This window comes from Limulus polyphemus, unplaced genomic scaffold (genome assembly GCF_000517525.1).
Source record: "Limulus polyphemus unplaced genomic scaffold, Limulus_polyphemus-2.1.2 Scaffold302, whole genome shotgun sequence".
NCBI classification, from domain to species: Eukaryota; Metazoa; Arthropoda; class Merostomata; order Xiphosura; family Limulidae; genus Limulus; species Limulus polyphemus.
In genome coordinates, this window is record NW_013665912.1 from 627,581 (window position 1) to 655,580 (window position 28,000).

A 28,000-nucleotide genomic window follows, 5' to 3' on the forward strand; every position below is an offset into this window, starting at 1 on the left:
CACAATGAAAGTAATCTCCAAACTTATCAACCTTTTTCACCTAAGTTGTTCCTACTGATATTATGTTAGCCAGAGAGAGAATGCTTTATCATAGTCCTGGCCTACACACATATCTATATGTAAGGCAGCTTTGCTAATTTCTGATAATAAAACATCACCAAGTTTTACCATCAAGCTGTATTTTTTGTTTCTGAGTTTTCATCTGTCACAATGTTTCTGCTTCCTCAAAAGCATTGACTATAGAAAATGAATCTCCTCGTAGAATATACTTATCTTCAGGTCGTGCAACTCAAACAAATTGGTCTCTAGTCTCTTTATGTGTGGATTTGTCTGCAAGTTAACTTCATACTTTAGCTTCTTTGACTCTGTTGACAACCTGCTCTTGGACCATATTACTCATGACCTTCAGCAGTTTATTCTGAATTATTTTGCTAATATAATTGGCATTTGCATAAGAGACTTATAAATGCTTTCTTAGGACACCACTATCATAAAATGGGGTAAGTGACAGAAATTGCCATCATTTACTGTATTGATAATGGTATCATTTGGAAGCAGAACTTTGCCATCATCCCAATGACCATGTAAGCAAGCTAATGCAAGTAAGTTAATGAAAGTGAAAGTAAAAGTAAATTAGACTGCATTATTGTGAGTTTAGCCATAAATAGCATATAGTGGAGATTTCTAAAGTGAACGTTTGTTTATTTTGTTCACAGTGTTTCACCAGGTTTCTTGTATCTCACCTGATGGTGCAAAGTAAACCTGGTGAAATGTTGGGAACAAAATAAACAAAAGTCTTACATGTATAACTGATAAAGAACTTGTGTGAATTCTACAAGACTATGACTTAACTTGCATTAGAATACTATTATTATTATTGGCTAAAAATAAAATTTATCTTAAGTACTAGCCTAAATGAATATTGTCAGGTTTTATAGGGAAGTAAAGAATCAATAAATTTCAACAATAAACGGACAGCACACAACCCACTTGTTTTAAAATAATATATTGAAAACAAGTCAAACATATGTACAAAAATTTGTTACACTATTGGTTATCACAGTTGTATCCAGAGCTTCAAATAATTGTCTCCTTTTCGTGAAAGTCCGCACAGGTGGGTTTAATCACTTTAGAACACCCTTTGACAAGATAAATTATTCTCTTCTACTCTGTTATTACAATACAAGGCTGTGATACCCACCTTAAAATCACCACTATATGCTCTTTATGGCTAAACTCACAATAATGCAGTCTAATTTCACTTTTACTTTCACTTTCATTAACTTACGTACTTGCATTAGCTTGCTTACCTATATATATATATATATATTGCCCAACTGAGGCCTAGAAGTTTCTATAAACTATAAGACGTTATGGTGTAACAATATTCACTTAAAGCGACAAGAAAAATTCAGAAGGTTCGAGTTACATGACATCAATTTACAACAGTTGAACTACACAACAAATGATTTATAAACAGTTATGTAAGCAAACTTGTGATGTATTATTACTTCTAAAAATATTTTATTTTAATGCTCACACTATATAATCTATATAATACTCTTGTGCTAAACATAAAGGGAACATTTGTGTATATCTAACATACATCTTGGAGGACTTGGCCTTCCTCTTAATCCACCATGCACCTATTGTTTTGTGTTATTATTTCAAATAAAGAGCTTGTCATTAGCTAATAATGACAATCTTTCTCCCTTCATGTAAATGAATATTGTAGCCACTGTTTAATATTTATCTTATGAGTGATTTTTTTTTCTCTGATAACATTTTTGTAAAAACAAAAAAATATATAATCTGTAATATTTCCATTCTAGAGCAAAAGGATTAAATTGTTAAAAAAATGTTAATGATATGATGTTCTCTTGTAACTGAGCACTTTTTGCATTTTATATTGTATTCAGTATTTAGTTTTATAATTTTCTTATTATTTTCCCCTCTGGTTTATCATTATCAATTTACATAAAGTATTCATTTCTTAGTTATGTAGCTATTTCTGTTCCTGCTGAGATGCAGAAGAATAGTGTTCGTATTCGCTGGTGGCAACCCACTCATCAGGGACGAGCCCACAATGATTGGGCTATTGACAGTGTTTATATTGGAGGTGAAGTGAATGCACCTTCTGTCTTTACTGATTTGGGGGATGGGGCTTTTTTATCTGAGCACCACTGGCTGACTTATAATAATCTCACTCCTGGTCACTATTGTGGGAGTAACCAGCAAGTTATTGTAGGTGAAGCCACAATTACAGAAAGTGCTGTATTGGAGACTATTGATCTTCACATTGAGCCAGGTCATATTATGGAATTTAAAGTAAGTACCAGCACATTGTTTTCATATTTTTTTATTATGTTTTGAACCATGTATCATAATTTCAGTTTGGTTAGTTTTAACATTGTGACTTGGTGTAACAACTAACCAATAAAAGTAACTTTGTACTGTTACAAAGACTTTAAAATCACTAAGCTGAACTGCAAAACCACCTCTTATTAAACAATGATGTGACTTGTACGTCATAAGATAGCTTCATATCTAGTTATATTATACTCATTTTAAAAGCTCTAGAATTCAGGTGTTTGTAGTCACAGCTGTAGTTTGTTGTAACTATAGAGGTTCTTGCACAGGGCCAACCCTAGATATTCTAACACTTTAAATGAGTAATAAAATGAAATATGCACCTCTTTTCACAAACTACAAATTTGTATGATTCCAAAAAGATTACAGAATGTAGATTTTCAGTTATTCATTCCACAAATTGATGCTTTTTATGAAGGAGCCAAGTCAACAAATTTATTAATTTGCACACTGAAATCGTATTTCACAGGCTTATTGAGGTTAATCACATTTTATAAGAACAATGTTCTAGGTCCCATGTTGTCTTCTGTCCATGATTATGCATTTTTGGTCAATACTATAATTTCCATTACAACAAGTTTCTGTGAAGGATGGAAAAGTCATCATGAGAAATCACATATAAACTTTCCACCAACTCACCACTGTGTATTAGTGTTGATTTCCAAGACTATAAACTGATCATAGGTACAATAGTCCATTTGAACTTGATCAGGGGACTTGACATGTACACATGGTAGAATAGGATTGCTGTGATTCCAGTTTCTTCAGCCAGTAATTTGAAGGTGTAGCTGGAATCTAGTGAACATTTGGCTTGTGAGCATTTATAAACTTCTGATCTATGTTTAATCTCTTGTTAGTAGTACCAAGAATTATGACCAACTTCACTGCAATGGCTTTTTGAGTTTGGGATTTCTCTTTCATAACCATAGCCTTACTTTGCAGATGATGTTCTTGCTCCAACTTGGTTTGCAGTTTGGTCCAGAAAAAACCTGCTGTTGTAAACTCTCTTATGAATAAGTTTTTTTTTTATCCTCTGGAGAACTTTAAAGGCTACCTTCTTTGAACTGTTATGCTGTTTGGCTATAAGTAATTTAAAAATCTCACTGTATGAATATTTTTCCTCAAAAAGTCTGTGTCATATTTCTCCAGCAAATCTACCTGTGCTGTAATTGCACTATTGAATGTTTGCAAATTCTCCATGAACCAAAAACATATATATAGCATTTAAGATAAACTTTTGTCTCTTATCATTCTGCCCACCAAATGAGTTGTGGTATTGGATGAAAGGCTTCTTGGAGAATGAGTTGTGGAAGACAAAATATATAGATATGAAATAAAATTTTTCATGCCTCTGGTTTTTAATCCAAAACAGACAAATTAAGAGGAATATGGAAAAAAGACATCTGAAGCTTACGCGCAGTTTTTATCACAGTTTGTTTCTAATTCTGTCCAAACATTAGCTTTGAAAACCATAATTTTCAAAGTATAATACTGCATATATAATTAGTGTCTTTCATTGTCCAGCCCAGAAGTGTAGTTGAATGAGAGACAACACTCAATATGAAGATAGGCAAAACAAATACTTTATTAATAAAAACAGAATGATGGTTTGAGACAGAAGATTAATCAATCTAAGCAATCACAAAATTTGATCATTAGATTCCAGAAGTATTTCTACTGTACATGGCAGTAATTAAAGTAACCTTACATATTAGGTATCATTTAGTACATTACAAATATCCCATGAAACAACAAATAACATCCTACATGCTACAGAGGCCTGGGACTGAATTAGTACATGACTAGCCCAAAGTTAGCAAGTTCTACACTAGAACTCTAGAAAAATGTACCTTTTGTTAACTATGTTTGTACATACATAAGAGAGTGAGATATAATGTTTCTGAATACCACATTAGTTTAACAAAACAAGTTATTCAGACATTTAGAATACAACATCTGGTTGATGCCCTTTTAAAAATAGCACCATAAGTAATTGTTCACACCTCTAATAAATCCAGATCTCACATGTATGAGACAAAATCCCAAATGCAACATAAATTTGTGTTAATAAATATTTTAATTCAAGTTAAGAAAAATTAAAAAAAAGATATGCTTTACAAAACACAAAACTACACAAGGTGATATTTATCCTGTGTACCATATCAAAATATCTGATATCAAAACCCATTTTTTAGTGTTATAAACCCCCTGACTTATTGCTGAGCCACTCAAAAATATATTGGATAAACTTTGAATTATTTTATTTATTTTTTAGCATTTTTTAATATATATGTAATTTATGCAAAGAGTGTATTATGTGTTTGTACATTTGGAAAATATATGTACATAACTTAGTTTATTTACGTTTAGTTGAAAAATGGTACATGAAATTTTTTGTTATAGATTCTCTGTAAAATTATGTTCTGAAGAGTGACCTTTGAAGTCAAAAAACTGGTTAAACAAATTGATAAAGGAAAGAAAAGATATAATAGTTTGATATTCCAGTGTTTTGTTATTTGTAACCACAGATGAACCTTATATGTCATTTGGTTATGTGTGTGTGTATGTATATATATTAACTTAAAAATATATTAACCTCTAAAAAATAGCAATTTTTAAGATAAGAAAGAAACTAATCCTTTACTACACCATATCCATTTGTATACTGTAGTTTGCTATTGGTTGTAATGCTTCCTGGAATGACTTGGTGGCTCCTTTACATCTGGAGTTTTCAATAGACCATGGCCAAAACTGGGCCCACCTTGTAGAACAGTGTTTACCTTCAACCCCTGGTTGCTTAGGAGAAGCACGTCAAGCAACAGTTTTCTATGCACCTGAACCATGGAAACGAGTTGTTATTCCTCTGGACACCATTGTATTCTCAAGGTAGTCAGTTAAATGGATTTTCAGAACACTAGTTGTTAGCTAGTTTTGTTCACGACATATTTATTATTAGCAGTGATTCTGATGCTTAATACTTTAATTTATTTATGTTTTAAAACTTTGATGTCCAACAATAAGTTGATGTGTACTCTTCATTTACATGTTTAGAACTTTGATTGATACATTATGTGTTGAAAATATATTCTTGTTACACAGTTCAAAAAATTATATTCATTATTGTTTTTCACAATTAAACACTACAAGAACACCAACATGTATATTGGATTTCCAGTTGACATTAAAAAGTATTTTTCATCATCTTATGATTATTTTTATTTTCTCACAGTGGAATTTTATCTAGAAATTTCTATGGTTCCTTTTTTTTCTTGGCTCGTGGGAAGTTCCTCTCAAGAAAGAGTTTGATGGTGAAAGAATAAAATAGCTACATGGAGGGACTGCACAACTTAATATTTTATATAATATTACCCACAGAATGTAAACTATAGAATCCTTTGAGCTTTTAAAGAAAAAACCTAGAATTATATTCATGTTTGTGAGGAACTGCAATTACTCAGCTCACTTAATCTTCCTATCTACCTCATAAGAAGGTTTAAGACACACCAAATGATTTCTAATCAGTTACATCTGACTCAATGATGAGTCATCCAGACATTGTAAGTTAAAACTGCTATTAATTTGTAAACACTTTTGCTATGGGCATCTTTTTCTGTGCATGTCACGAAGTTTAAGTGAGTTGCAATCAAAATCTAATTAAACTACTTTCTTATCATGGTATACGAATAAATTTAGCATAAAAACATAGCTGATAATACAAATTTCAATAATATATAAGTTTTACATTTTATATGGCAATATTTAAAAAATTCCTGAATTTCCTCTAGTATCAGAATTGTGACATTTTCTCTCCAGGCATCCCCTCTTCTCTAATTTAGTTACCACTCCTCCATGAAGTACAACATTTAATGTAAAGTACTCATTATATAATGTTGTCATCACTTAGGCAAAGCATAATTTTTTATAGCCTGTTATTTAATTACAAAGCCATAAGATAGAAAATAAGACTCCTCTTGCCACCCTCACCTGTCACATCCTCTCTTTCAGAAATTGCCAATAGTTCTTTCTGATGTCTAATAGTATATTATTTATAACCAATAGAAAGCCAAGGTTTTAATATATCAAAGGATGTATTATATTACGTTGTTCTCAGTACAAAGAATTTTTTATTTTGCTTCCACTTCAAACTTTATTCACACAGGAAACACATCAATGAGCTTACCTGAATTTTAACGGCTCTTGTCACATAGTTAGAAAGCCAGAAAATTTGGAATAGTTATGGGATGTTGCTTTTTGCATGTGATTACTCTGTGTTCTTTAGTGCATTGTTTAATTAATAAAAAAATATTTAGTGCAGTAGTACCATTAGTATAAAAAAGTTGGATTAAATGTCATTGACAGTCGACAGCAAAAAAATAAGAAGACCCAGGTAAGTACTTTATTTCTTGTTTTTCATGTGTGTTCTTTATTTATTATTATAAAAGTAACTATAAAAATTAGAAACTTTTTAAGGTTAGAATGGGTAAAATAAAGAATAATAATAATAATGTTTCACAAGGTATGCTCATGAATAGCTTGTGTCCTATGTAATTTGATAGGGTAACATGAACTGCACGTTTGCCAAGTGATTTACAAATTTTATGATTGGAATAACAGTTAGTCATGGTTCAAAGGGCAATAAAATTTAAATATAAACAGATGCATACTGTTACAAGTTCAAAGCTATTTAGGATAAACAAATGTAGTTTCACACTATAATTTGAAGTCATTCTAAAAAGAAAAAAAAGGATAATTTAGATTTTTTTCAAATTTTTTTTTCTGGTGATTATGAGGTCAGTCAAATTTACCAACCTAATATGGTGTTAGGGTAAAGAAAATAAGAGATAAAATATAAAGTTTTACTGAAAACAAAACTTGAATTTATTTAGAGATTATGCAAATGAAATTTGATATTTTTCAGATGAAGAAAAGTATTTTTAATCTTATCATGAAAATCACTTTGCACCTGGAGCAGTCAACAATGTGATTCCATGTATCCATGGTTTAGTGAAAATACTGTATAAAAAATTCTTTTTTTTGGTCTACAAATGACTTAATGATCACTGAAATTTTACAAAATTTTGTAAAGATACACAAAACATATCAGAAATTATAGTATGGAAACTATAAAGGTCAATTTGAGGTCATGAAGTTGGTCAAATCGACTTAGCCCATAGTGATAGAGTTAAAGGGTATTTAGTGCATGAGTGTGTCATTCACATAGTTGTTCAGGACTTTAATAAACTACATTGCTGTGAAACATTAATATCCAGCTGAGGCATAGCATCATCATTCTATTCAAATATTGAATGATTAAACTAGTGAGGAATTATCAAGAGTTATTTAGTTGACCAGTTAACTAAATTTGATTTGTGTGATCTTATTATGATGATTTAGAATTAGGAATTTTTGTTTGGGTAAGTATATATGAATTGTGTGAGAAAATTAGGATTGAAAATTGTTTTGTTGTTTTATATTTAGGTGGACTAGGTTTCGTTGGAGGCAAAAAGCCATAGGCGAAACATCAATATCACAGCTTTGGGCTGTTAGTAATGTATACATAGGACCTGCCTGCCCCCATAACTGCCATGGTCATGGATCATGTGACAAAGTTCAGCATTGTAAATGTGACAAAGGTTACAGTGGCAAATTTTGTGGAAAACCTCATGGAAACTTGGTCAGTGTTTACTATCAATTTCATTATTATTATCTTAGAATTTCTCTCACTGGTAATATTCCAATTTAATTGAACATTTATTTGAACATCAAATTAGCTTTGGTAGTCTTAGGGACAGTAGAGTTATTGGAGACATCTGGAAAGTCTCTAAACAGCTAATGTTCAATATATCTCCTTAGTAAGTAGTGGCTTTCAGGTATAGTAACAAAAATGAAAACTGCAGAATGGCTTTTTATGAACAAAATAACCAGATTGGTTAAGACCTTGACCTTAAATATTTTGTTCTTTTTCAAGACTTGTAGTGCATACTGGAGGAATTTAGACATTTTGACAACAAAATTATAAAGCAAAAAAACTTTTATTTTCCAGACAATAATGGAAATGTTTTTATTTCAGCCTACATTTCACCATTATGTCTTCATCAGGACTAGTAGTACAGTTCTTGTACTATAGTCATGATGAAACCACAGTCATGAAACGATGGTTGAAACAAAAAGTTTTTTATTATTATCTGGAGAATAAAGGTCTCTTTTTTTTCTAATTCTGTTAATCCTAAATAGATAAATTCAGGATTGGAAGTTAAGGTCAGTTGAATTCTAATTGGTCAAAAGTTTTATTAAAAGTTAGGTTAAAGTTGCACAGGTGTTGTATGTTCAATACTGTTCCTTTATTTCCATTTTATTTTAATGTAGAATTGTTCAAACTTATTCATTTATTCTAAGTATGTTTAGTTTTCACATAGCTTGTGATAAAAAAAGGCATTAAGTTGATTTCTTTTTAGGTGCCTTCATTATTTTGTCATTCTGTTGAGTTCATACCACCTGTTTGGCCCATGAATGCATGGCTACAATGCTGCACATTGTGAAAAAACATAGACAACAGTGTCCTTCAATGATATATCAGGTGGTATCTTGAGGTTATGGCATCTCCCTATGTTTGAATGGGCAGATATGTGGGTAGAGCTAGTTGGTCTTGGTAAATAATGTTACCAATTCAAGTAAGTAATGTAAGATTTAGACAGACAAATACAAGGTCTCACCTTCAGTGAATTGGTCAGTTTGGAAATATGTCTTGAGAGAGTAAAGCCAGCCTGATCAAATTCACAAATCCAGTAAAGACAACAGCCTAACACCCATTGAAAACACACACAGTATGATTATTATAGTAATAAAGGTTGTTTTCATTGAACATCACCTTTATGTCCAGTCCATATATTTCTTAGCACAGAAAAAGTTTTAGTATAAGTTCAGAAAGTAAGGGCTGGAATGTATTTTCAACCTCATTAATCTTTTGGCCAACTAAACCATCCTAATGTTTTGATAATTGAGCAGCTATCATCAATTTTCCTATGGATACCTCTCTATGAAGTTCTGCTCAAAAGCTTGGAAAGTAAGGGTCACAACACCTTTTGGTCTCATTAATGTTACGGTCAATAAATTCTCCTAACTTCGCACAATGTAATGCATACATTTCAAAGTGAAATACCACCTGAAAGCTTGGAAAGCAAGGAATGCCATTTCCTTTCAGTCATTGACCTCACAATCACTGACTGTCCTAACTACTAGTGTATGTGTTATTCCCAGCTGTAATGATCAGGAGGTTGTCATTGACACCTTAGCCAATAACTGGAGCTGTTCAGGGCCTCTTCTTCACCTGAATCATCTTGCATAGTCAGAAAATATTTTCAGCATGTTCCTCCTTGTTAGCTGAGTCAAGATGATATGAAACAGTATGGTCAACATCCTATGACTTGTGAGCCTTGACTTCTGATACATGGCCAAGCCAGTGCACAAGTTTTTTTAGTAACATATGGTCATAACTTGTTGATGTACTCCATGTGGTTACATGTGCCATGTAACTACTGTATCACTTTGACAACAGAATGGTCTGTTGAAGTTCAAAATAAGGACCTGCCCATGCACAACTGAGCTGTTTCAAGGCTGCTGGCATTTTCCAAAACTTTACCCAGTCTCCATACTGTTTTGACTGTTTTGTTTTAACATCTCTTCTGCTATATGTAGTCTTCCCAAGCTGTTGGCATGCAAACTTGTGCACATTGACCAATGCAATCCTTAGCCACTCTACATATGGTTGTGGACACTTGCCACATCTACTGTAGGATGTGGACCATACATCACATCCACAGGGAGCAGTATCTCCCACCTAAACATGAACATTTTTGGTGAACAACCAGCCAATCTCTGTTCTTTTGTATGATAGTTCATCATGACATATGGCAAGCATTCATCCCAGTTAGTTCCATCAGTTAACAAACTTTACAACAATCCTTTTCATAGTTTCTGTTACCCGCTATTCCAAACTGTCAGACTGAGGATGATAAGGCAAAGTGTGCATCTTCACCACAACAACAGTTTAGACAACTCACATATAGATGGCTATTGAAATTAGCTTCCTGATCCATGACAATTTCTTCAGATATGCCTAATTTGGTTATCCAGTGTTCAACCAACATAACAGCAATGGGCTTTGCTGAAGTATCGACCAATGGATAAGCCTCAGCCCACTTAAAGTAATCAATAGCACATACCAATTATCTTGTTCAGTCTCATGGAGAGGACCAGTGATATCCATGGCTATTCTTTGTAAAGGAGAACAAACAACTCTTTGCTGGAGTTTACCCTGTCTAAACCAGGTTTTCCTCAGGGGAGCAGACACCATATAGTGTTAACACCACCACTTAATGTCTCGACCTGAATGTGGCCAGTAAAACTGCCATAGCACATTAGCAAAAGTGCATGTAACATATTGGTGGACTCCATTCTTTGGTTTATTCAAAGTCATAAGAATTTCCTGGCTCACAGCTCTATGGACCACTAGCTGCCACATACGTTGAAAACTATGGCTCAGTGGTTGATAACAATGGTACAGCATACCTTCCTGCATCTTGTACAAGTGCCATGGGCTACTTAAATCTGTACTTCATTCCTAAATCTGCTCAGGTTGCATTTCACCTTGTTGTTTGGCAAGGAGCACCCACTCTAGCTTTGGGTCCTTCTGCTTTTGGAATAATTATCATGGCATCTAGTCACTAGTGGATTCCATTGAAAAGTAAATGTGTTTTTGATAGGTTTGCACCTGTTGTTTCTCTGACTTTTCCATCTGACTTGATTAATATATTTGTCCATCAAAAGTTAAAGTTACTTGGTTGTGAATGGTACTATATCTTTCATTGTCCATTTGTTAATCTATTTAAATTTAAGAAACATTTTGGACTTTTCATTGTTGAAATATTAAATCTGTTTTAACTATTTACAGTGCCTTACAAGAGTATTCATCCCCTACCAATAATGTCACATTTTGATGAAATACAAATAATGTAAACGTTTTTTTTAATGAACTTGTTTTTATTCATAATTGTAATGATCAAACTTAACACTGTTATGAGTGAAGGAGGTTGAATATCATCAAAATCTGGAAAGAAAATATATAAATTGAAATGTATTAAATCAGTACTTGGTGGATGCACCTTTGGTAGCAATTACTACTGTGAGTTTTTTTGGATAGGTCTCTATCAGCTTTACACAATGGGATGGTGTAATTTTTGCCCATTCTTCCTGGCAGAATTGCTCCCATTCTGACAAGTTCGTTGGGGATCGTTGATGAACTGCAATCTTCAAGTCTCGCCGTAAATTTTCCATTGGATTCAAGTCGGGACTTTGACTGGGCCATTGCAGGACATTCATTTTCTTCTTTTGAAACCACTCTAGTGTGGCTTTGGCCTGGTGCTTTGTCCTGAAATGTGAATTTTGACCAAGTTTTAGATCCTTGGCTGACTCAAGCAGGTTTTCTTCTAGGATTTGCTGTATTTTGCACCATCCATTTCTCCCTCAATCCTGACAAGCTTCCTAGTCCCTGCTGATGAGAAGCATCCCCATAATATGATGCTACCACCACCATGTTTGACAGTTGGGATGGTATTGATTGGGTAATGTGCTGTGTTGGGCCTTTGCCAGACATAATGCTTTGAATTTAGACCAAAAAACTCAATTTTTTCTCGTCTGACCACGAAACCTTCTGTCACATGTTTGCAGTATCATTTACATGTTTTTTTGCAAATTCCATATGAGATTGAAGATGATTCGTTTTCAGTAATGGCTTTTTTCTTGCCACTCCCCCCATGCATGCCAGCTTTGTGTATGGACTGGTATATTGTAAATGTATGAACACCGACTCCCATTTCAGACATGGAACTTTGCAAATCTTTCACAGCCATTGTTGGCTTCACAGTGGCATTCATAACCAATTTCCTGCTTGCCTGGCTGTTTGGTTTAAAAGGGCAGCCTGATCTGGGTGGTATGAAGCACATTCCATTTCTTAATGATGGACTTAACCATATTCAAAAGGATAATCAGCAACTTTGAAATTTTTTGTAACCTTTACCTGACCTGTGCTTCTCTACCACTTTATCCCTGACTTGTTTGGAAAGTTCATTGGTCTTCATGGTTGGTTTCTCATATGACTATGTGAGTTATGGCTTGAACAGATGCATTTACTTTGAAGTCAAGTTAAACCATTTTGATTACACACAGATAGAGACCATTACACCAATTTTGTGACCTTTCAAACTAATCTTTTGCACATGAACCGGTTTAGGGTTGCTGTAACAAAGGGGTTCTAATTTTCTTTGAAAACCAAACTTACTTACATAATATCAGCATTTTTTAGCTTTCTTAGTTTCGAGTAGATTGTAAATATAAAGTCTCATTTGAAAGTTTCATGATTGCAAACTCAGATAGCAACAAAATGGGGAAACTTTGCAGGCGGAGTGAATACTTTTGCAAGGCACTGTATACAGTAAAGTATTAAAAACGTATTTTAACATAAAAAGTATAATATTTCTCATTAAATTTAATTATAGGCACTAATAACAATCACAGTGATAAAAGTGTTTAATCTTATTTCTATCTCAGTTTTAACCATTTATTGCAAATTATAGTTTTAAAGACATTTTAATTTATACAACTACTTTTCATTACTGATGTACAGTTTCATTATTAATTCTGAATGTTCTGATTTTCCTTTAGTCTTACCTAAAAGATACCTTCACAGATCACAAAATTGATACCGCCCTTTGGATGTACATACATGGAGGAAAGGTTGATACACCTTGTAAACCATTGGTAGAGGGCACTGCCGTAGTATTCAGTGGCTGGACATTGAAAACTTTGGAGACAGTTGACCTCAATCTGCAAGACTCTAGGTGAGTTGTAATTTAACTGTTAGATTCCATGAAAATAAAACGTATTTTAACGGTTTAATGGTTTTTATGGATATGGTTATTTGACTACTAACCCAAATAGTTATGAGTGAATCATATTCTTTTAGTATTATTGAATGAAAATATAAAGAAGTAATAAAATAAATTGTTGTATTTATACTAGGTATACATTTTCTCTTATGTGAATGTAACTTAACCTATCATCATTCACATGCACTTTTATCACCACATGTGATGTTTATATGAAGCTCTCTTTTAATCTCATACATTGAACCAAGACAACCAGTTCCTATTGCCATGTTCACGAGCATCAGCTGCTTATCAAATAAATGTAGCTGTGCATTATCACATATGATACTCAGGCACTTTAACATTATGTCCTGTGAAACACATGATGAACAGGACAGAGATAGTGCCAATATATTGGTTTTGAAATTTTTGTATTATGATGGTTGAGCATTTTTTTAAATTATTTTTTGGTATGTTTTCAGGTTTATACAATATACAGCTCTAATTGGTGGTGAAAGAGAAGGCTTCATGTGTTTTTCAGCAACACATCGAAATCAGAGCATTTTTTTACAATATTCTGTTGATGGAGGTAGGAAATGATGAAAATATTAAAGTTTAGGCTCAGATTTCCATTAATTGCTGGTTCAGTTTATCCATTGTTTATCCTGGGTTATATGAGTATGAGTTTGTATAATGTTAATCTTAACATGTTTGACACCTTAGATTTTCAAAATGCCTTAAAAAAACAACGACATTGCAGTCCATGTGCAAAACTCTTTTAGACATCATTTCTTGTAAGCATAATTATAAATTGATTATTTCTTTATTATTTTTATTAATATTTTAACAACTACAGACTTAAAGTGAAAACTCGCACTACTTTCAAGAATGAAGGATGCCTATTTTACAATTAAATTGTTTACTATTGAGTGATTAGTATAAAGTTACGTTATAACTTACTAATGTTTTTTTACATGCTTGTTTTATAGCTCTTTGTGTGAGACTAATGAGAAAAGCCCTTAATGTAAACAGTGTGCACTATTCATGTGAAACTGAATTGACTTTCAACTGTATCATATCAGTTTGCTTGATAATAGGAGATTTGATCAAGGTATTGATTGTGAAGTAAAATATAAAATGGAATAATTAGACTGGAAACAAAACGAAATACAAAAAATGCACAATTTTTATTTAACACTAAACACAAACACAGTGTGTGTGTGTGTGTGCCTGCTTTAGAACAGTGGCTTACTCTTCAAGATTCTGTGTTAGACTGTTTAAATGCAACATTCCTTAATTCACAACCAGAGTGACTAGCACTACCCATGTGTCTGGTTAGTGTTATTACGGTGTAGGTAAAGGCTGTAACCTCTAGATATCACTTGAACTACCTCTAAGGGACACTGCTGTCAACATCCTTGCACAAGGTGCAGTATTTCCATCTGGCAGAGTAGATATTTTCTTTAGAGATCATTTCTGCTCTGCCTGAGGAACAAAAGCAGCTGAAATGAAATGAACTTAACAGCTTTTTTGACTATGTGTTATGTAAAACCTGCACATATGCAGAATAAATATTACAACATTACAATAAATTAGAAATACACGGTATATTGATATATCACACTTGTTATCTCTGTGTTCCCCATTATACTCATAATCATGGAAAACTTAAGCTAACTTAGTAAAGTAACCTAAACTTGATATTACAACATACTAATGCATGTACATACAAGTGGCAACTCAGCAGGGGAGGCAGTAGAGATCCAGCCTACATAAGAATTAAAAAAAAAAAGCAAACAGTGATCACATTTTTTTTTATCTTATACATTTAACATCACAATTTAAAGTTCTTGTATTAGAGAGATTTGAAAAATGTCTTTCAAGTATGTTTATTTGCTAATAGTCTCAAACCCCCATCCCTAATGGTACAGGTGGAGTGGAGGCCACCTGGACCTGTTCTGCTTCCATGGGTAAATCCTATCTACAGTGTAAAATATACTAGTGCTTACAATACAACAAAATTGAGCAGTCTAGAGGGAGGTTGGCCTCTAGTGTATTAGTACTGGGTGAACATGCCCACACAATAACTATGCCCTTGTTCATGCATGCTTATTTTTTTCAGTAATGACATGTGAGTTGTAGAATAATTATAATATGTTGTAAGAGGTAGGAAGAAGGTTAGTAAAATAAATATTTGTAAATCTTTAGATAAATGTTTCTTAATTTTTTCTATTCTGTATTGAGAGTAAAACAAAAGAAATATGTGCTTTGCTGTCATTTAACACTTTAGTTACTGTGTGCAGTGGTTTTTAGTAAGGCTTAAAAAAGTGAGATGCAACTGTAAAAGTTGGTGTTCATACGTTAAGGGATTACACAGTTGGAAATTGTTTAATTATACTTATTTGAATAATACTGTCAGCTGAAAATAAACTAACAATACTACAATAATTATCAGTATTAATATTTGGTACTGGTATTATCGTTACAGCATTTTTGATAAATATTTTCTGTAAAACATGACTCCAAGAGATCGTCCAGTCTCCAAGTCTCTGTGTTTTGTCAGTTTTATGAGTCACCATCCACCTCTGGTGCACAATCAACTACTTAATGAATACTTGAAACTATATGCAAGAATGATTATGTTAAGTATTCAAAAACTTTGTATTGATACATAGAAATAACTTTACTCCTGATATATTTCATTCTGGAGATATATTTGCTGTTATTCTCATTCATAACTTTAAGATCATAATTATCCTTGTTGTATGTCACACAGAAACATATACATTCGTGGTTCATAATTAGTTTTAAAAATATTTACTCGAAAATTCATATTTTATCTACATATAAAGATAAGGGTTATATGTTAAAAGACTGCACACACACACACACCCACACATATATATACTATTACACCAGTACATTTCCAGCTATTGAAGTACAGCTGTCTTACTTGTCACTGAATTACACACAATGAGAAAGGAATCTCTTCCAGTTCATGTTCATTTCATAATGAACTTACTTTATAACACACAATTATGTATATTTCTAGGTATCAAATGGTCACTACTTCATGAGTTACACTATGCCCTTTACGCACATCCTCGTTATGACTACCTTCTTCTTCCACCTGAAGCAAGAACTACTAGTACGCGTTTACGCTGGTGGCAAGCTATTGATATATCTACTTTAGCAGAAGGGTCTTCTAATCACTTTTTGGGCCCAAGCTGGGCACTTGATGATGTTTTTATTGGAGGTTCTCAAATCAACCCTTCTGTGTTAAAGGAAGACTTTGAAAAGAAAAACAGTCCTCAGCCAACAAATTGGTGGTTTCATCCCAGTGGGCAGGTAAAGTGAATTTTTATGTACATTTTTATTAAAGTTTTCATTACTGGATTTTAATTTAAGTTGAAATGATTTACATATATAAGATTATTATAAACTAAGGTTTTAAACACCATTTAAGAAATATTATTGTGGCCAGCACTGTTTTACTATGTAAAATCACCTTATAATTTAATAGAAGGAAAGAATTTATTGTCTACAAGAAACACTAATTTATTTTTACCTTTCTTACTACATAGTATTCCTTGGTAATGTTATTGGATATTAGAAGATGATAGCTATTCTTTAAACCACCAAGTTATCTAACCACTCAAAGTGCAGAAGAGGCATTTTATCTTCACTGTCTTTTCTTAGTTTATATTGGTTTCCGATAAGGTAGTCTCCCTCCTCTCACAAGATTATCTTTTCTTGTTTTGTGCTGCCTCTGTATGCAAACTTTTTCAGAAATGCATGCCACAAGCCTTCATCATCCCTCTGTTCGAATCCAAAGTTCCAACACAGCTCTCATGCAAATCACCATGCCTCACCTCTCCACCAATAGGAAAGCACTACTATCATGTGATGCATGTGACTCCCTCTATGTGCCACTACCAAACTATCACTTTTTCTTTGGCAGCTGTTTAGTGCGGACGTTATTTTTTTTACAATGTTCAATTACCTTGAAATGGTTTATTTTTAATTTTTTATATTTTTTTTAACTTTATTACACTTCACAGTTGTGGAGTTAATATTTTATTAAAGCATTACTTCCTCATGTTTAACGCTTTTTTCCACTTATGAATTCCGAAGTTACAGTCACTTTGGATACTCACCAACATCTGTTGCCATATTTTCAGCTACGGGCATGAACGATCCATCGGGGGATATATCGTTGCTCATTTGCCGGGAGTTTGAGTGGTTTATGAGCCAACCTCTCTTGTCTACTTCTGCCCCACTTCCTCCTGAGCCTTTCAAGCTGGGCCAGGCTGAAGACGATTTTCATCATTTGTCGCCCCCCCCGGAGTTTGCTGGCCCTTTCAGTTCACTACCTGATGATTCAGCCCATCCGTCATCGGTTTTTTAAACTTTATCTCTCAGGTATGTGATGATTTGTCTCATACACCTGTTTCCTATGGTTCTAGACTTTCCCTCTTACATGAAACAACTTCCCGACCCTATTTAGTCTTTCACCGTCCCCCGATATCAGAGTTCATGTGGACTGATTTGCCTCTCAACTGGGGGCGATAGTATACCTCATCCCCCATAGATTTTGGATCAGCCACCCTTGCTTATCATCAGACAGACTCTTCCTTTCTCGACCTACAGTTGTTGGGGTCGGTTCTACATGTTTGAGGGCGAATACAGATTACCCTGTACAACTTACCCAAGCCTAATTTTCTCGCCTTTGTCTCACCTTCACGACCCTGTTAAGGTACCTATCTTCCCTTCATGTTCTGTCAGATGCTCTTCACAGAAACTGTGAGGGGTTTTTCTGCTGAAATCCTCTTCATCCTCACTTCTATATTGGCTCGTCTGTCATTTTCACCTCTTGTGCTTCAAACCTCTTGGGCCGTAATGCGGTTTTGGCGCAGACCCATCTCCAAGCTCCTTATCTGAGGACCTCTGCATGGTGGCGTTTTGTAGCATTATGTGTTTGACTTGGTTCGTGAGTCTTTGGAGTCACAGGTGGCCTCGGTCCATTAACATTCTACCCTTACTAACTTGATAGTTCGTTTGTCTTCATCAAACTCACGTTGTGCCACGGTTCTACTATTTACTCAATGATGCATAATCCGCCAACAGCAGTACCAGTGACTACATGGTCGGTTTGGGCCCAGTGGTGGCTCATCTCTTGAATTTCATTCATCTGTGGAGACCTTTTCTTGCCAGTGTGTGGGTTCACAAGGTGCTCTCGGAAGGATACATTATCCCCATTTTTCCTTTCTCCAGTGTTCCCTTCCCTTCTCCTCGGAATTCCTTGACACACCAGCATCTGTTAGAGGCAGTTCAGGACCTCATTGCACAACAGGCTATCGAATCAGCTCCATCAGGTTTATGAGAATTTTACTCCTGCCTGTTTGTGGTTCCCAAGAAGACCAGGGACTGGCATCCTATCATCGATTTATCCCATCTCAATCAGTATGTTTACACTCCTCGCTTTACCATGGAGACATTTTCTCCAGGTCTTTGGATGACCAAGGTGGACATTTCCAATACTTACCTACACATTCCTTTAGTGGAGTGTTCTCATCCATATCTTTGGTTTGTCCAACAGGAGGTCATATACCAGTTTTGCACCTTACCTTCAGCCTAGCCTCAGCACCATATATGTTTTTTCATATGGTCTGCTCTTTTGCTCGACATATTCATGCCATGGGGTTGCATTTCCATGTTTACATGAACAACTGGCTTCTTCTTGCTAATTCCAAACAGGAATTGGCTTGTCACACTTGTCAGCTCCTCACTGAAGCTGTGCAGGTGGGCTGGTTGATCAAATTGGAGAAGTCTTTCCTTTGTCCTACCTAATACTTTATCTATTTGAGTGTTTCTTCAACTCCCATCTCAGTCAGGCCCAACCTTCTCCTCTCCAACTCCATTCTATAGCACAGGTCATTCAGGAAGCCCTGTCTATTCCCTCACTTACAGGTTGTGAGGTTCTATTGCTTTTGGCAATGTGGTTCTCTATGACCCCTTTCATACCCCCCGGGCAGGACCCATATGTGGTTTCTTCAATGGGTCCTTCATGATCAATGGAACCTTGCCCAGGATCCCTTGTATACTTCTATATCCCTTCCCTCATCCCTTGTAGATGATCTCCATGTGTGGTTGAACAGGGCCCACACGTCAGTGGGGTCCTGCTTCCTCCTCTGTGGCCATATTTACCTCTGTTCACAGATGCATCCCTTTAGGGTTGGGGTGGCTGGATGGATCACTAGGAGGTTTTTTTGTCGTTGGTCTGTGGAGGAGAGTTTGCTTCACATCAATATTCTTGAACTCCTGGCTGTTCATCGGGCTTTGGATAATTTTCTTTCTCTTGCCAACCACTGGCTGGTTATGATCCATTCCAAGAATTCAACCATGGTGGCATATATCAATCACCAAGGTGGCAATAAGTCCATATCCCTATGTTTTTGCACTATGAATCTATGTTATTGGACCCACACACATCGAATTTGTTTGATGGCACGTCATGTACCAGGTGCATTTAATCTTGTAGCCAATTGTCTCTCCCGACCAGATCATGTTTATCCCATGGAGTGGTTCCTGCATCCTGCCATTTTTTGGTGTCTCTGCCTGCATCTGGGGGCACCCCATATCGATGGCTTTGCCACTGCCCTCAATCACAAATTACCTCAGTTTTTGGTCCCTGGTTCCCCATCCTCGAGCCTTGGCTGTCGATGCCTTCAGCCAGTATTGATCTCATCTGTTCCTTTATGTGTACCCTACCATCCATTTACTTCCATGCATGGTCCTTCTGATTGCTCCTGACTGGCCCACTCAACCTTGGTTTCCTCAGTTGCTCCAATTGCAGGTGGTCCCTCCTCTTCTTCTTCCCTTCCGTCCTGACCTGCTTCATTAACCCCAGTCACCAGTGCTCCATTCCCCACCATCCATTCTCCATCTTCATGCCTGGCTTTTGTCAGGTCCATGGCAAGGAGTTCTGGTTTCTCTCACAGAGTAGCTTCACATTTAGCATATTCCATTCACACTTCTTCTTTGGCCATCTATCAACACAAATGGAGCATTGAACTCTCCTGAGCATTGACTCGGGGTTTCCTGGCTTCTCACTCAATGGTTGCCTCTATCTCAGTTTCTCATCTGACTCTTTTAGAGGGGTTCTTTGCTCTCCTTGATTTCAGAGACTCATGTGGCATTATCCCATAACTTCCATATATCTGTTTACACAGGGTCATTGCTACCTCTGTCTTTTCCATGTTCATATGTTCTTTCCAGCTCCATTGGCCACTGAGGCATCAGTCGCTCCCAGACTGGGATGTGAACGTGGTCCTTCATGCCCTCACTTTACCTCTGTTGAAACCTCTGTCTATGTCTTTTCTGTTTCACCTCTTTTTGAAGGTGTATTTCCTCCTCCACCTGACCTGTGGACATCATAGGTCGGATATTTTCACCCTCAACTTTACCAGGACCTTGCTTTCCTTCCTAAGACCTCTGTGGCTCGAGAAGGTCAGTCCTCGTTTTCCCCTATCTGCCTATTCTCTATATCTCATCTCTACCCTCATCCTGATCTGGATATACTCCTCTGTCCTGTCTGTGCCCTTCGTTGTTATATTGCACGCATGGCTTCCTTCCGGGGTTCTTGTTACTGCCTTTTTATACCTTGGCAACCTTGCTCTTCCAGTGATCTTTCCCTGGTTACCCTGAGCGATTGTGTTCAACATTTGATCCAGTTTGCCTATTCCTCCTTGTCTCCTTCCCAGCATGATCTCTTTCATGTTTCCTTACATCAAATCCATCACATTACCTTCTACCTTGCCTCTCTTCTTTGTTGTTCATTGGAAGAGATTCTACAATTGGATATGTGGATTACTCCACACATGTTCATCTTCCACCACCTACACCACATTGCTGTTTCTGCTTCCTCAGGGTATTGCCTGCTGTCTGTGGCTATTTGTGGTGAGTGGTGCCTTACCAAATATTCTGTCTGTACTCAGAATGGATTCCACTTAGATGGTTATAACCATTCGCAGACATCTTGCTACCAAATCTGCACTGTAAGCCATGTTGATTCTTATACATTTTCCATGGCTACGTGTGCTCACCCTTGAGATGGGGCATTTCACAAGATCACTAGAGTGTAAATTCCTCATGATAATTGCATCATAATATGCCTGTCTTGGACCATACCACCCATGGATGGCATGGGTAAAGCAGAATGGGATTGCTGGCCATCCCTGCTATGCCTAGATTGAATAAATTGAAGTGGTCTGCTTTTAAAAATAGGGTTTTATAATCACCCATTGCACTGTCTCAGTTGTTACAGTCTCTCCACTACACTTTCCCTCCTTTCTTCTAGTACAGGAGTCCTTACCGCTTACCAGTTCCAAGCTGCTGGAGTGGTTGATCATAGAGGTAACCTGCTGGATGAGTTCCACAAAGATGGCTATAACCATTCAGTTGAGAGTAGGGCAGTGGTGTTCTGCCTGTGTAGAGGGAGTTAAAAGATCTTCCGGATGAGTAACTAATTCCCAGAGTTGAGATGCCCAAATGCAGTTCACCCCTCTGATTGGGTGCCCTCCTCCTACCCTCACGTGGATGTTGATACCCAGGTAGTGAAGTTTTGGAGATCGAGCGAACCAATCACATAAGTCCTCACACAGGTTTCGGGTTGTCTACCTTCCCCTCTTGACTCGTCTTCTGTCCTGAGTTTTCCCTCATTGGGTGACGAGGTTGTTACCAACCTGGGATCATTTTGGGCTGGTTTCATGGTCACAGGGGTTGAGTGCATGCAATGGACTTCCCTCGAACTCCGGATGACACATTCCTGAATTACTGGCATTAGGCTACCCTGTGACTTCCTGGAATCGAATGTTAGATTCCCTCTTTATTCTTAAACTTGAGGTGAACATGGTATGATTTTCATCATACCCTCGCGAGGATGTCGGCACCCAGCAAGTGAGGTTTTAGATGTAGTAGATGCACATCCTCACTTGCCCACTTTCCATCGTGGGATTGAGTGATTCTTATTTCTGTTTAAGATCACATGCTTAACTTTCTTCTCCCATGCAGATGTGCTGTCTTTATGTTCCACCATGTCTGGTTCTCCTGATCATGTTGATATTCCTAGCAAAGAGATACCTGGCTCATCTGATCTGTTCCTCTCATTTCAGAGGTGTCCTCCAGACACTTCTGGTGGATATGCCTGTGCTTCCCTCACACCGGTCCCTCCTCCATTTCAGTGTGGGATTCAAGCTAATCTTGTGAGTGAAGGGACAGTAACTTATTGGAAGTTATAATTTTCCTAAATGAAAATGTATTTCCAATAGGTACTTCCCTCCTCTCACACTTCTCACCTGTCCTCCCCACAATCTTCTGGTGCTCATGTCTTCTACCAAACTTCAAAGTGGTAGTTTGGTAGTGGCATGTAGAGGGTGTCACATGCGTCATGTGATAGTACTGCTCTCCTATTGGTGGAGAGATGATGCATGAGAGACATGTTGGAACTTTGGATTCCAACAGAGGGGTGATGAAGGCTTGTGGCATGTGTTTCTGAAAAAGTTCACATACAGAGGGCAGCACAAAACGAGAAAAGCTAATCTTGTGAGAGGAGGGAAGTGCCTATTGGAAATAAATTTTCATGATGGAAAACTATAACTTTTGTTGAGTCTCATATGTGGTGTTTTGCACAATATCTCACAGTAACTCTCTATGTTACTCTTTCCTTGTGTCACCTGCCTTTAGTCCATTTTGTCGTTCATCAATGGTAGCTATTATGTCTGTCTGATAATAACACCTGAAACTCACTTCAATCAGGAATGGCTTTTCTCATTAACTTGTGTTGCATTTTTTAAAGACTTTTCAGATGGACTTTTTGACTCACAGTATTTTAAATGTTCTCTCCTAAAAGGCTGTACAATTTGTAAAGGAAATTAATGTCTTTTATGACTAGTTAATAGTACTTTTTAAGCTGACTGGATAGCATTTGGGTTGGAGACAGTAAATAATTAAGTTCTCTTTTTAAATAGCCTTTTGTTGTAATAGTTGAAGTTTGATGTTGCTTTGTTAAAAATAAAATATCTTGGCTTTCACTGGAACAAGAAGCTTTCCAGTATTTTGGTTTATTTCATGTAATGACTTGAATATATATTACATAGTTCTATAGACATAATGAACTGAGGGGTAGATTTGCCAATTAACTCTACTGGCTGTAAGGATAAATCACCTGGATCACTGAAGAATAGAATGGGCAATATTTTAACCACCTGCATGACCTTGGGAAAGCTAAGAGATGTTTAGAATTTGAGTTGTCTGCTTGGCTTTCTGAGCATCTTTTACTCAGCCTTGTTTTCTAATAGAGAAATTTTGTACAGATTACAGAACTTTGGTAAATTAAAATGTTAATCTTCCACATTGTCCCCTATATTTAGTACTACCACAGGGTAAATTAATTATTCTTTATATATTTGTATGGACTATTTAGAATAAAAATGTTTTCCACTCTCCTTAGTCTTACTAAATACATAGAGGAGTGTTCATGGCCTATGGTAACAATACAAAGATGAGTACCTAGGCTTTACAGTTCATTCTTCCATTACCTTTGTTTCTCTTTGTGATGGGTATGGTTATGCACTATTGCTATTCAACACAAGTTATATTACAGGAAACTTTGAGTCATAGACAGAGGTCAATGTTGTCTGTCTCCCTTTTCTATGCTTTCTACAGTCTATCAACTATTCTAGGGCATGTTTGAGTAATTTAAAGGTATACAAGTGCAACTGAATGTGTTTAAATGGTACAGCATGTATTTCTTTTTGTACTTTTATCTTACTGAGGAACTGACATGAAGATTTGAACATATGGCTGGATGCTTTGTATTTATGAATTCTTATTGTATGTAATCTGTACAAAGATTGTGTTTCCTCAGTGTAGTAGTGTCAGTATTTTAGCTTGATAGTAAGCAGAGTTTATTTTGCCATGTTTCCTGACCCTTCAGATATTTAATGTACCATTACTAGCTGTACTTTCAACCAAGATAAATCTCTTGAAAGGTACTTTTGTGACATGCTCCATATCACTGACAGCAAGGAAGTAAATTGACATATGATTTGTCCAATACAACAGTATACTTTCGTTTGCTGAATGCCAGATACTGCCTGTACAGCTTTTGATAGTTTTTATTTCATTTGGCTATGTGCTTTGAGGAAAGCTTGTAAACTTAGTTCTTATGTCACATTTGTAGACCTTAATTCATTTTAATTATCCTTTTTACATTCCACTGTGTTCTTGGATGCCTTCTGGTGACAAGCTGTTTAAGTTTCTTCCTCCAATGTGAAATTGATATCAAGTTATGGAGTAGCCTTCCCCTGCTTTACTTATATTACAGTTTTTAAATGCCCAGCATATAGAGATAGATAAATAACAATGATTTTTTTATATGTTGTTTTATTAGTCTAATCTGCTTATTTATAGAACCTATTTGTCTTAATTAAGGAGACCCTTCATGAAGATTTTTCAGTTACTTTGCTTTTCAAACTATGGATATGTAAAATTAAATATTTTAAAACTCTCAGGTTTCTTCATTACCTCTAATGTGCAACTTCTATCTGGTTATGAAGTAACTTTCCTTTGCATTACTCATAGCGCAACACTACAGATATCCCTAAAATGTCCTCTTTCAAGCTGTCATAATCATGGAATAGGAGAACTTCATGTAGGAAAGCCCTATAATTTAACCCTCATAAAAATAAGTCACTTTTACAAATTATCATACTTTAACTGAATTTCAGTAAGAGGGCCAGGGCTTTTAACCTGTGTAGTCGTGGGTCTTGGGAATAGCCAGGAACAATATGATTTGATATGCAAGTTACTACCTTAGATTATAACCAATTCTCTATATAAGCCTACTAAGCATGTTATAAGTTCAAGCCTTTCATTCGTATTTTGAAATACGTACAAGAAAATTGTGCTTTTTAGTGTACTTTTTTTTAAATGTCTAGCATACATAGGTAAATAGATAATTGTGAGTTTTATATACTAACAAGTGAACAAAGTACAAAATACCTTGAGATTGTTTTGTTGATTCAATCAGAATTAAAAGCAAAACATATGAAGAGTCTTTACCATTCATGTTGTTTTATTAGTATGGTCTACTTATTTCATACAGACCATTTGTCTTAATTAAGAATACCCTTGAAAAAGATTTTTCAATTACTTTGATTTTCAAACTACAGATATGTGAAATGGTCAGAGGGAGTTTACTTTATCTAACAATCCATTCTTTCTCTCTTTTCATCCCCTCTTAAACAAAATACTTGAAAATGTTAGGTTACTTGTTATTTTCATCTTATCTTTATAGATCAAGAAAAACTACTGTAGACACAGCAGCTTATCTTTAGTTTGGATGAATAATACTGTTGAAGGAGAAAAAAGCCTGACTACATGTGAACTCATTGTAGGAGAAGGATACATGATACAGTTTAAGGTGAAGTGTAAAATTATATTTTATTGATTGATTTAATTTTTTATTGTGTTATGTCTAACAATTTTAATAGGCCTCTTCTCGGATAGAATTTCTCCTTTGAAATTGATGAGTTTTATGTAACATTTAAAATAGTAATACAGAGGTTGAGTATGTCATATTAAAATGATTGTGGAGCCTCAGAATGTCCTTACAGTCCATGTTACTATGTTTTGTCATGCTCTATCTGATGACTGTGCATCTTGACAGTAGTCCTGCAGTGTAGTTTTCATTGTCAAAAAACTGTCATGTCCAAAACACAACACATCTCCCTCCATGTAGTGTATGAGGACAATGGTTTTCCAGAGCATATTTCAACAGTCTAGTTACATAGAAATCCATAAGCATTGCATCTGGCAACTTATGTACATGTAACTTGCATCACTTTTTCAGATGGAGATTGTTTTTCATTATATTGCATACTGTTGCCTAGGACATATGGACAAGTTTTCCAATTGATCTTTGTATTCACGGATTCTCACTTGTTACAAAATCCAACACTTTGCTTATCACAGTTGGGGTACAACTTGTTGCAGGCTTCTTTCTGTATGGTCCTTGTAACCCAAGTTGATTCATATAACTATCTTTTCCAATGCCATTAAGTTCAATGGATATTTCCATCTTCAAAACATTAAATCCAAGATATGAATGTATCATTATGATCTGAGTGTGCATATATTTTATTTGGGTAAGGGCCGTTGCATACCCTTCCCAAAAGTGATAAAATTTCAGTGGCATCACACTACTTATGAAATACCAAATAATGTTAAAACACAGTTGTGATACTTGCCATTTCACATGGTTGTCATGTGACTAGTTGACTTTCATATTCAAAACTGTTTAACATAACATACTCAACCCTCTACAGCTGTACAGAAGCCAAAATTGCATGAAATTTTTTCTGTAACATTTCAGATGAATGTAAGTTGTGCATTAATCTGAAACATGCAGATTTGTTTTGAATATTTAATAACTGTAGCCTGAAAGAAAATCTAAAACTTAAAAATCTATTTTTGTAGAACGAAGTTCGATGTATGCTTATATGCTCACCTGAAGAATAACACATTATAATTGTAAGCTACAAACACCAATTTTATGTCAGTCATTATAAATTTTATTATATTGTTGTAATCTGTATAAATAGAAATATTATCTCAATCCAGTTGTAAGTTGAACAGAACCATAAGTTGCATCATACCTCATAATTTATTCTACATTTCTGATAATTGTTAGTTGGAGAGAGGCATTTATATATATATATCCAAATAATCTCATGTTACTTACAAGATAAATGTTGTTTACAAAGATGTTTAAAACCCCATTTTTGTTTTATTTTACATTATATGTATTTATAAGCAACATAATTAGCTCAACCTTTTAATTTCGTCAGCTTAAAATTATTTTTATTTTAACAATTACTTGTATGTTTTACAGGTGTAACTGTTATATTAAATCTGATAAGTTTTATGTCTTATTCCAGATAATTGTAGGCTGTACACAACCACAATTTACATGTAGTGTGAATCACACAGTAAGGCTGGAATACAGGAAAGATACTGGTTTTGGTAAATTTATTTATTTAATTTTTGAAAGGACTTACTTTTTAACAATACTGTGTTAATGCATTTTATAATTTTTCTATTAATGAAAACGCAGAACCTCAAGGTGAACACTGTTACAAAGCTATGCCCGAATGTACAAGACTTAAGCAGTTAATGTATATTTATGTATATAGATATTAAGACCTTTGAACATAATGAAGCATATACCAAATTATAACTATATTATCTTGGACTACTGTATCTCATTTTGAGTAGGTAGAGTCTAAAAAAATTCGAATTAAACGAACTTGTTTTCATATAATTTATTAACAAACATGATTTATATTGATTCTAATGAAACTTATTAGCCATTTCAGTGTAGTTTGTTTTCTAAATTCATTAAACCAAAAAGATATTCCAAAATAATAATATATACAGCACCACCTTTTCAGAAAAAATTAAAATTTTCAGTCATATTCACATGAATTGATATATTTATAATTTAATTAATATCTAGTAGACCTTCCTTTCGCTTCTTGGAGTTCGTTGATCCTTTGGGGCATCGTGAGAATCATCTCGTCAATTTTGATTGTGGGATTTTCGCCCACTCTTGCTTCAAAACTTGGAGTAGATCGCTCTTCATAGCT

The 28,000-nt window shown here is 35.2% G+C and overlaps 1 protein-coding gene across 1 annotated transcript in view; it reads left to right on the forward strand.

The window, feature by feature from the left end:
* The window catches only part of LOC106457203 (reelin-like), a 134,478-nt gene that overhangs the window by 94,945 nt on the left and 11,533 nt on the right, over nucleotides 1–28,000 (forward strand). Inside the window, 8 exon segments of the mRNA XM_022383037.1 lie at nucleotides 1,998–2,328; nucleotides 5,042–5,256; nucleotides 7,849–8,044; nucleotides 13,090–13,265; nucleotides 13,775–13,881; nucleotides 16,345–16,640; nucleotides 25,651–25,776; nucleotides 27,293–27,377. Of these exon segments, the coding sequence (XP_022238745.1) occupies nucleotides 1,998–2,328; nucleotides 5,042–5,256; nucleotides 7,849–8,044; nucleotides 13,090–13,265; nucleotides 13,775–13,881; nucleotides 16,345–16,640; nucleotides 25,651–25,776; nucleotides 27,293–27,377 (1,532 nt within the window).